Raw genomic sequence first — 11,482 nt, 5'->3', positions numbered from 1 at the left:
GTGTTACTCAAGTTTATAAAATTGGCATACCATGTAAGATTCATTGAACTTAATAGAAAAACATGAACCCAGAAAAATAGACATGGAATGAACCTAGAAGAAGAACATGAACAAAAAAAACTCAACAACTCAATTCTAGATCTGAAGAACCTCAACAATTTAGCAACCCATTCGGACCTCTATGGCCAATGATTCTCTTGTCGCTGCGTGCCACTACCACCACCTGCGGTGGCTTCTCTTCTTCTTTCCCCCCACTTCCTCTCTCCTCAACTTGGTTTGATCTCTTTGAACTAAACCCAAAAAACCCAATCTTAGAGATCGTGTACAGAGTTCAATCGGCGATTTCAATAGAGCAAATCTAAGCAGAGAGAAATTGAAAACAATACCATCCCAAGCAAATTTTGAGGGTTTTTTTTTTTTTTTTTTTTATTTTTATTTTTTTTAAGTTGCTCAGACTTTATGATTTTTTGAGCTCGAAAATTTTGGTTTAGACAATGATTGAGATTTGAGACTCTTGCCACTGAAGAACTACAGCATCGATTCAACACAGAGCTACCAGAGAGCGCCAAGGAACGTCTGACTTATGCAAGGAATTTGTTAGAATTCTGCTCATATCAAGCACTTCATCAGTTGAGTACAAGTCTAGAAGGAACTCGAGCTCCACAAGCTTGAGTTCGAGGTGACATTTTTAATTTAAAAAAGTCCAGCTTAGCCACTGCCACAGTGGAAATTTTTAATGGAACTCAAGTTCCTGGAATTCAAGTAATGTGCCAAACTCGAGTTCCAAAAAAATGTTAGATTGCCAATTAGTTCCAAAATAGTAGTAGATCGCTACATATTTCGGCCAACAGTGGTATTTGGCCATTTGGCTCCTAAATAGGACACTTACAAACTCTAATACTTAAGTACAAGGTGGTGTCATGTATATTAGCATTGGTCAATACAGTACACTATGAGACAATTAAATTGAATACACGGTACAACCATTTGTTAGTTTGAATTCAATTAAGAGCTGTACCTACATAACTAACTTTGTTACATAGATAGTGGAGAGAAGATGCATATGCTATGTTGGATTATTTAAACCCCTGTACTCTCAGATTGTTTAACATAATTAATTAACCAAGTTGTTACTTAAGTTTATTATTCAGATCTAAGTTAAATACAAACAATCATATCACTAAGGTGCGGAAAAGTAAAGAAGATGCTCGATATGATGATCCAGGAAAATCAATGAAACCGTCCAGTTTCAAGATAAAAAATTTGAGGAGGATTTAATCTAAACTATCTAGGCAACAATTTCACTATATAGAATGGAAGTTTTACAACAGATTTTTCCCTAAATCTTAAGCTACCTCTTGTAGTACTTACTCATGTGACCACACGCAATTTTGAATACATGGACTCTTTTATATGAATTTGTTGCACACAAACACCCCCGTTTGTGACTCTGAGATCACACTCAAAGCTTTAGATCATCAGCAGTAGTTGATCTTGTGTGCAACAACTTATATCCACTGGTTCTTGTATACAGATCTTCTTTTTCGGTAGATGTTTGTTAAGTTTGAAGGTTACAAAACCTCACAAATCTTAGAGGAGTAACTAAAGAGTCTACTTAGGGCTTCTAAAACGTAATTTAAGGTTTTCCTTTTATACCTTAGTAGTGTTGGACACAAATTCTAAATGTTTCGCGAGCTTTCGGGCTTGGTTTTAATTCTGTAGAAATCAATGTTCGATCGGTCAAGCCTTGCAGATTCTAAATTTTTCTTTTTGCAACTTGACTATTCTTGAATTTTGACTTGAACCATCTTGAGCAATGTCTAATACTGTTCTAAGACTTAAAAATCTAAAACTAGACATGTTTTAATACTCGGTTTGCCCACATACATAAAATTAGAACCTAAACATTTATTTCTAAATATTTAGAACCTAACATGTTACAATCTAAGTTACATATAAATATATACTTTAATGTTATTTTTCATTCTCATCTACTAATTAAACTTGTAATGGGCCCTCACAATGCACTGATAATGCTGTAAGCTCGTATGTGAGAAAATTATATAGAATATTCAAAATATTTTAAAGTAATAACATTAAGTAATATTGCGATGACATAGAGAGGTTTTTATTAAATTAATGATGTAATACAAAATTAAGGGGATGAAGAATTTAGACTATAGAGTAAATTAGAAATTAGTTATTATGTGGTGTAATAATTTGGTTGTTTGTTTAATCATAATTTTTGTTACTTTAATGCATTAGAGTTAGTATATGCAGGTCACACAGTGCTAGATATTTACCACACCAGGCTTTGGTGCAATAGGATTCAGACCTGCTTTGGTGGAATTTGTGATATCTCTACTAGAATTTTGTGCAGGGACTGAGGCCTTGAGAAGAAAGGTGCATAATCAGAACCTTTTAGCCAAAAAACCTGTTCTGGGGGATTTGTATTTATCATGTTCTCTTGTAGAGCAACTGGTATGGCACAATCTTTATGAGTTCCAATAAAGAATCGCCGGACAGAACCATAATTCACATCAGAAAGTGAGAGTTTCTCTATAACTGGCCCAAAAGGTATTGGCCTCATCGAAACTAATGACAATGCAACATCCTGGACATCAAGGAAAATAAAAGCTTAATCTTCAGCATTGTATTGATATCACACTCTTAAACTAGAACTGGTCCAAGAATGTTTAATTCAAGCGGTTATGACAATGTATAAAGATACCTTAGCAGGACTTTGATTGAACAAGAAGTCTTTCACCAATTCTTTGTCAAGATCTATAGCAGTTGGGGGCTGATCTTTCCCATTTGTGTACAAAAATTTCTGAGCTTGTTGCATCAGATCATTTGAACCTGTCTGTAATAGCATAGATTATCAGTTTAAGAAACCAGCGAATTACATAAATCTCATGCTAGAAATAATATTTGGAACATTGGACTTTAGAGCTTCCTTCATCCCAAATTAAATCCTATGCAGCAAATTTGATATAACAAGATGTCAAGGATTGAAACTAATCATAACAAACAATATGTTCAAGAATGTAATTCATCAAAATCAAGTATATTCCGATCTAAAAGAATTAAAGTTAAGTATATCCTCTCCATTTCACTGGAAATGGAGGAAGTACATTCTACCTTTAAGATTTTATTTCTTGGATCTAATGGTGTATAGAGTGCCATGTAATTTTAAATTTTAAATGGTGTGACACTAGATACATCTTTAAATTTTTAATGTTTAATCTAAACTATGAAATGGATCCATTTCAAATGAAGAGGATCATTTTACAGATTAAGGAGGCATATATCTCACTACATAGGAAAAAGGTAAACCTTGAAGTCACTTGGAAAATAAAATGAGGTTTCCTTGTTACAGTTATGATTTATGAATGAAACCAAAGGTGCATGAGTTCAATATTATTCTCTCTTTTTTTTCCCACTTTTTGAGTCCAAGAAATTATAGAGTGAAGAACAACCTGTTGGGAAAACATATCAAGGGAACTCTGCCCACTACTCAACATTGCTGCAGCTATAAAAATTGCTTTTGAGATTTTAGATGGAAACAACTCCATTACATATGAAATACAAGCACCACCAAAATCATGTCCTGCCAAAATCACCTGCATTTAAAAGAAAAATTTTAGCTCTAGTACGTCTAAATGGAAAAATTTACCAACATTACTACTACTGATATGGATAAAAATGGCATAAAGATGTTAAAATTGACATATTGTGGATAAATTTATGCCAATGCTGAATTTAGTTTCAATCATTTCTCCCACAAAGCTTATTAGGGATCAACATATGTCAATGCTGAATTTAGTTTCAATTATTTCCCCCATAAAGCTTGTTAGTTTCTTATTTTTATAGAGGTAAGTGAATTTTACCAGAATATTTGTCCACCTGAATATAAATATATATATATATATATATGAAATTATTGACAGAGAATTAAATAAAATATAGTTATACTAAATTAAAGTGCAAGAAAGTGAGAATACTAAAAATGATTATTGTTTAATCATCCCTTTCTGTATTAGCTATCTCTGTATAAGACAACAACTATATGAGGGTCTTATCCTTGTAAATTGCAATTGAGAATAACAAACCAGCCAAGACCAACTAATCAAAGGCATTGGAATTTTTTTTAATACCTTATAAGCATATATGATTGCCAAAAAATAATAGTTCACTGTAATTTCACATTACTATTCTAACATAGATTCAAAGAGAGAGCAAAAAACCTTTTCTCCATCTCCAAGTTTCTCTAGGATATCAGTAAGTGGCTTTACGTATTGTGCAAGACTCGTAATGCTGTTTGTATCAAATGTATGAATTCCAGAACCTGCTAAGTCAACTGCATCAACTCTATATCCACTTTCTTCCAATAATGAGGTTGTTTTATACCAACACCAAGCACCAAAGCCACCTCCGTGAACAAGAACAAAATGTGAGGTTTCCATGCCATCAATATTTAGATCCTAAGGAATGGAAATTAACAGAATAAGATGTTGGATGATATATAATTGGAAGAATATACTTTTATTGGATGACATATATATAACCATCATTCTTTCCATCTCCTAATGATCAGCACTGTAAGAAAATATACAAGATCTAAGTGATTGTATGCAAGTATTTGAACAGCATTTTGAGTTAAGAAACCAATGATAGTAATAATTAACGCATGTATGATAGGCAATTATAAGAAATAGATAATATCAATTTTCCACAAACTCAAGCAAAATGCATCCACACCACAATGCCTAACTTGTCCCATTAACTCTACTCCATATTCAGTACACACTTGAATACAACATTCAATTGCATACTTTCTAAGTACTGTCTCTTAGTCTCATTTGGTTGTAATCCAAAGATTAGTCTTTATATATATTGTAGTAAACGGATTCATTTTTGATGTCAAAAGCATTCAAATTGCTGAAAAGGTAATTCTTTGATGGTAAAAAGTAATAACTAAGCAACAAAGAAACGTTGCCAGGAAAAAATTACAGCTACATCCAACTTGCATTCCACTAGAGCATCATTGGAAAGTAGTAAATTTAACTGACAGACCAAGAATTGCTCCAAGATCAATTTTACTCTTCTTGGATTGATGCTGCTCAACTAATCTCGGCAAATAATTTTATTTTTATTATTTATTTATTTATTTTTCTTCTGTCTGCAGTATGCATGGTAAAAAAATGTCTGATATTTGGTAGAACACTTGATTAGGGACACAACCTTTTTTTTTTTTTTTTTTTTTTTTCACAATTTTCCTATGGTGGTAAATTAGGACAAAAGAAAGTAACATTACTTTCACATGGATTCACCATTGACACCACTTTTATTATATATTGATACAACAATTGTGAACAATTCTGTGCCCCTAAACCTATTGAATATGTGTTGCTTAGATTAATCTCGGCCTTTGGATTGCCCTTCCATGGGCAAGAGTGGTAATATAAGTAGACTTGTCTCGTATGGCTAGAGTCAGAAGAAGGTAGCTTCCTTCAATGTGGCATGAAGGTCATGCAACTTAAGGCAAAAGCACAACAAAGATATTGGACTTGACATTTCCATTTTGAGTCTTCGAATTGTTGAGGTCACTAACTAGTTGCGACTCTTCTACCTACAAGTTAGACCACAACAATGGAATCCATGGATATTTCCAGCCATCATTTATGAAAATCTTTTGTGAACGTTTGATGTTTGACCAAACCCACTGAATTTGATGGTTCGAGTTGAAATCTAACAAGCCCATGATGCAATGTTTTGTCCTATGACAAATGAGAACTCTTTGCTTAAACCCTCATAAAAATGTAATGTAATCCAATCTATGGGTGTGTTTGGATAGAACTTATTTTGCTGAAACTGAAAACTGAAAACTGAAAACACTGTAGCAAAATAATTTTTAAATGTGTGAATAGTACCGTGGGACCCATTTTTAATGAAAAAGTTGATAAAAAGTGTAATTTGTGGGTCCGTGAACAGTAACCGCAATACTCCAAAACAGAACGTGTGAAAAAAAAAAAAAAAAAAAAAAAAAAAAAAAAAAAAAACAGAAACACAGCAATTTATAACAAACGCAGACGCAAACGTGGTTAAACGTGGATCCAAACATTGCCTATATATACTATAAAACCAAAGCCTCTAATATAACAACCCCATGCTCCGATTCGCTATCAATTGAAAACGTACTTAATCTGTTATTATTTTCTATATATTGCTCTCTTTCTCCACTTCAATTGTTCATGTGGGTGATTTACTTTTGGTGTTTTGGGTTGCTATGGTTGAATGTTTCGCCTCAGTGGAAGGAAGTTTCGATATTTAATCATCTTGATTTAATTTTGATTCTATATTTCAGATGGGTTATTTGTTTTTTTTGTTATTAATATGAGCCTTTTAGCTACTTGCATTGATACTAATTAATGAATTTCCAATAGGTTTAATTCTATTTTTTGGTGATAGGTTTCAAATCTGCTATATAGAACGTTTGGTCTTTGTTTTCCTTTTTGTTCTTGAAAAGATATAATAATTTCATTGTAAGATGATAATAATTATTATTGTGTATGTTTATACGAATTTTGCCCCCCAAATTTGGGGCCTTTCTCTAGTAGTGGGGCCCTAGGCAATGGCCTAATTGGCCTATGCCTAGAGCCAACCCTACCTGTTGAAAAGTGTACATGGTGACCTCCTATATGTAATTATATAAGTTATTCCAACTAAAATAAAATGAAATGAAGATTTGAAATAATCTTTTAAACTACCATAAATAAATATTCAATATAAACTAAAATTATTAAATATTCTTTTTTTTTTAAAAAAAAAAATTGAGAATCAAACTAACTGTTAATTGTTAAACACACACACTTAAAAAAGAGAAATTAATAAAATATTCTTTTTAAAATCTTATTTTCAATAGTTTTTCCGTGCATCGCATGGGTTAGCAACTAATATTATAGTGTATATTAATCCTTTAAAATAAGATATCTTTATTTATGGCTAAAACAGAATCTTTCCAATATATTTTACAAAGGTCACTCTTTGAACTGGTTCATGTGCGATTGCACAGATTGACCAACTCATTCAAAGATTATTGAGTGTGGAAAAATACAACCAAAAAAAAAAGAAAACTCAAATCCCTATCCTTTGCTGGGATGGGTTTGGCTTGCGTCCAATGCTCCATGTACCTAGGCGTAAAATGGGCACGACATTTGTCCTAAAAAGCCCACATGTCAGCCAATATTTCATCTAAAGCACAGAGCACTGGATAGAAGTCTTATCCTACTAGAATAATGGTTAAATGACCATTTACACTCTATCTCATGTCATAAAAAGTTTAAAATGAAAAAAATTTAGATCAACTCTTTAAGTCCATGTAGTATATTAGGTTCCTGAGTTCCTCAATTCATTTCAAGCATGTTGTTGTATTAATCAAATAATCATAAACAATGTTATCTTCTCTAAGGAAAATTAAATTTGAAGCAACTATATGTTTTAATGAGAAACCTAATAAACTATACCTAAAAAATTCCATATAAGTATTAGCATATTAGAAAAAAGGCGAAAATACACTTTTGGTCTTTTCATTTTGGGTCAATTCTCATTTTAGTTCCTAAATTGATTTTGCACTTACCTTAGTCCCTAAAATTAGAAAATTGTTTCCGTTTTGGTCCCTACTGTCAACCCACTAACAGAAAAGTCCTGCATGGCAAACGGAGTGTCCTGCTTGCTAACATAACACTGACGTGAACATTAAAATATTATTAAAAAAGTTATTTGGCATTTTTTAAATGCCACATCAGTATTTAAATTAAAAAAATTAAGACAAAAAAAATTTTAATTCCTCAATTTAATTTTAATTTTAATTAAAAAATAAATAAAAAATAAATTTTACTTTCTTTTCATTAAAACGATTTTTTTATTCCAATTTTTTTTTGGGAAGAACAAATTAATTTTCTTTAGGTTCTTCCCCAAAATTTGATTCATATTTTCAGCAATTTAATCCTTATTTTCTTATCATTTTCTTTGTCTTTCTTGTACTCTCTTTATAACCAAATACATCAAAACAAAATAAATAAATTAAATGTCTTTCTTTCTTTCTTTCTTTTTTTATTATTTTTTTAATTCCTTTCATTATTTTTTTAGAAGAACATGTTCATGTTCTTTGTGTTCTACCCTAGTATTCTTCCCCATAATCAATCTCCAACAAATAACCAAACCCCAAACCCATATCTCTAGCAAAGCAACCAAACCCATAAAGCCAACAACCAAACCAAGCTCCAGCAAAGCAAACCTTAGCCTAGGGCCGTCCAGCACTCGCTTGGACTCGAAGAATTCGACTGGACTAACGCTCTTTGACCTGATAACCACTCGATCTGAGCGATGATTCGGTCGGTTGCGAGTTGGTGGTGCAAAGACCCAATACCATCGGTTTAAGTCTCGGTTTGACTATCTGAGAAACCAAAGAACTCAACCCGCTTGCTGCCTTTCTCTCTTCCAGTCGCAAATCTCGTGTTTCGACTGAAAACTGGTAAGCCTAAACTCAAAACTCCACTGATATGATGAGATCTTGGCTAGATCTTGAGCAATATAGCGAGATCTTCGCCAAATATCGAAGGATATGGAGGAATATTGGCCAGGTCTCGATAATTCTGGCCAGATCTGTCGAGATCCAGCAAGATTTCTACAAAAATTTGACCAGATTTTGACCCCTTGTAGTAAACCCGAAACTGACTGATATGCACCTGAAACCAACAAGACCCGATCCGGCTGATCCGAAGCTCCACACAGGTCAGTTGCGGGTTATGATTTCTCCCACCCGAGTCTTTTAGGTCATGTCCAAGTTGGGCACAAACCCAACCCAGATCAACCCGTGGACACCCCTACCTTAGCCTTCAAACCCATAAATATTCTTGGCAAACAAACACATAAAGTAAAAATTAAGGAATTAAAATTATATCAAAATCCAATACCCTATCGTATTGGTAATCGAATTTGGAGCTGGGAATGACCAAAACCTGGTTAAGCAAAGCAACAAAGAACATGAGCTTCTCCAAGCAAATCAAATCATTGGACATTTGGCTCGATAAGCAAATTGCAAACAAGTATTTATTCGGTTTTGGTTTCCATTCAATGGTTCTTCACTCGTTCTTGTTCTTCTGATCCACCTTCATACACATGTCCAACCCAAAATGAGGATCGGAAACATCAATGGGGACCAAAAGTGTAGGCACACAATCAATTTAGGAACCAAAATGAGAATTGACTCAAAATATAGGGACCAAAAGTGTATTTTCGCCAAGAAAAAAAATATTTAAATACTTACATTTACCAATTCGTAATAGCTAGGTGGTGGTTTATCAATTATTATCTACTAGCTTTACTAAAATTAAAAAAATTTTAAAAAAAATAAAGAAGAAGAAGAAATAAAACTATATTGATGAAAATCTAGACTATACGAAATCAGTTTTCACATGGGAATACTTATGTTTTTTAGTAAAAAAAGTATAAAACTATGACACAATTTAGTAAAAAAGTATCCAAAAACCATAAGATCCTCAACTTTCCAGTCATGAATCAACTTTGAATAGTTCAAAACAAGCATTATAAACACATTCTCCGGCAAATGAACTCAAGAATCACTAAAAACCAAAAAGAAACAAAAGTCAAACCTTGTTAACAAGCTGAAGAGGCTGAATGAGAGAATGATCAGTACGTGACCTCTGCCTAGAACTTGAACTCTTTGGAAGCTTTTTAGGAGCAGCTGTAGATGGGTACACCACAGAAGTGGACCTGTTAAGGTTAACGGGTAGAGAACCGTTCAGCTGATGCTGGTGGAAGAGGAAAGCTGCAGCAAGACCCTGTTGGTGAATGAGAGCATCATCAAACTCAAGCTTCTCATTCTTTTTCTTAGTCCTTTTGGTTGAAGAAGAGTTTAGTAAACGTTTTGAGGGTTTTTTTGTGAAGGTTACCTAGACATGGCAAAACGGGTCAGAATTTTCTGACCCGACCCGACCCGACCCGAAAAATACCCGACCCGAACCCGATTTTTTTGACCCGAAGCAAAAACGGGTTGACCCGTGACCCGACCCGTGTTTTGTGCGGGTCAACCCGACCCGACCCGCGACCCGACCCGAACCCGAACCATTTTTTTAAAACTTTTTTTTTTTGGTTAAAAAAATAGTGAAATTAAGACAACATTGGTTTAATTGTTTATTGTAAGTTTTAAGGAAACAATTGATACATTTACATAACTGCATGCAAATTAATTGAAAAATAAATGGTTGAGCATTCTGTAATGAGTAAAGATTTTTAGATATCAAATAGCAAAGTACATGCCAAGATAATCTGGTTACAGTAAAGTTAAAAACAGATTTAAAATTGTAGATATGTGTGAGACACATTCACGAGTGTGAAAATAGTAAAGCCAAAGTATCAAATTAGCATAAATTATGAATGCTTAGATCTATTTTTTAACAATTTATGTTCAAAATAAACGGCTTTTCAAAATAAATTATGATATTTCCTAGAGTGTGTGCTGCTTAACAATGATATGATCTTCATAAAAAAGACTAGGTATAAATAATTAAGCAATCAAACTTTAATGTATATCTCAAATTGAAATAGAGTGTCAACCACAATTGATAATAGATTATAAAATTAATTTTTAAAATTGTAACTTTCTTATATGTTTTTATTCTTTATTAAATGAGTTATCCAATAAGTCATTTGTAATATTTTTTTTGGGATGTTGATATTGTGTAAAAATAAAACTTGTATATTTGTTTTACTTCTCTTTGTGTTGTTTTGTTTTAGATAGCAATGTTAGGATTTGTATAATTTTAAAATTATTGAATAAATATTAATAAGTTTAACTGAGTTTATTCTTGATATAAGTAGTGAATGCAAAATAATGCATTTTACATCAAGTAATACGTTGCATAACTATCCAAATGACAAATACATATTGTTTTCTTTATAAAAAAAAAAAATAATAATAAAAATAAAAAATAAAAAATTTCATTTGAAAAATACGGGTCAACCCGACCCAACCCGACCCGACCCGCAACCCGATTGACCCGAACCCGATTTCAACCCGCTTAAAATGACCCGTTTTTGACCCGTGACCCGTTTGACCCGTGACCCGATTGACCCGACCCGAACCCGACCCGACCCGCCCGTTTTGCCATGTCTAAGGTTACCCCCTTGGGACTGAAACATGCCCATGAGTTTCCCATTTGCTATGCATGCAAAGTTAGAAAGCTAGGCTCATACTTATTTGAATGGAAAGTCTATGCTAGGGGTTTGGACTTTGGAAATCCTAGCTAAGGCTATTTAATTTTGTGTGTGCTAGAAGAATTTTATGCTTATACGTGTGAGCTCCCAACTTAGATTACCCCTATTTTAATGTCTACGTGTGAGCTCCAAGTTTCCTCCTAAATAGGACACTTCCTTCTTTTTTTTTTTTTTGATGAAC

The 11,482-nt window shown here is 33.2% G+C and overlaps 1 protein-coding gene across 1 annotated transcript; it reads right to left on the bottom strand.

The window, feature by feature from the left end:
* Positions 1 to 418: 418 nt before the first annotated feature.
* On the bottom strand, positions 419 to 11,330 carry LOC126720727 (putative methylesterase 11, chloroplastic). Its single transcript, XM_050423496.1, has 6 exons — positions 11,208 to 11,330; positions 9,678 to 9,977; positions 4,248 to 4,484; positions 3,480 to 3,623; positions 2,732 to 2,863; positions 419 to 2,614 (listed from the first exon to the last, which is right to left on the bottom strand). Exons 1-6 carry the CDS (start codon positions 11,241 to 11,243, stop codon positions 2,330 to 2,332), a joined length of 1,134 nt encoding a protein of 377 aa, XP_050279453.1. The 5' UTR covers positions 11,244 to 11,330; the 3' UTR covers positions 419 to 2,329.
* Positions 11,331 to 11,482: the final 152 nt, after the last annotated feature.

The sequence above is a fragment of the Quercus robur genome, chromosome 4 (genome assembly GCF_932294415.1).
Source record: "Quercus robur chromosome 4, dhQueRobu3.1, whole genome shotgun sequence".
NCBI lineage: Eukaryota > Viridiplantae > Streptophyta > Magnoliopsida > Fagales > Fagaceae > Quercus > Quercus robur.
Note: the sequence above shows the minus strand (reverse complement) of the source record. Positions and strands in the feature narration are given on the sequence as shown.

Bases quoted from the DNA above. Each gene is read 5' to 3' on its own strand.
- LOC126720727 (XM_050423496.1), bottom strand. From the start codon at position 11,243: ATGGGAAACTCATGGGCATGTTTCAGTCCCAAGGGG. The intron at 9,978-11,207 runs GTAACCTTAGAC...TGCCATGTCTAG, and splicing joins CATGTTTCAGTCCCAAGGGG to GTAACCTTCACAAAAAAACC. The intron at 2,615-2,731 runs GTATCTTTATAC...CTTGATGTCCAG, and splicing joins TCAATCAAAGTCCTGCTAAG to GATGTTGCATTGTCATTAGT.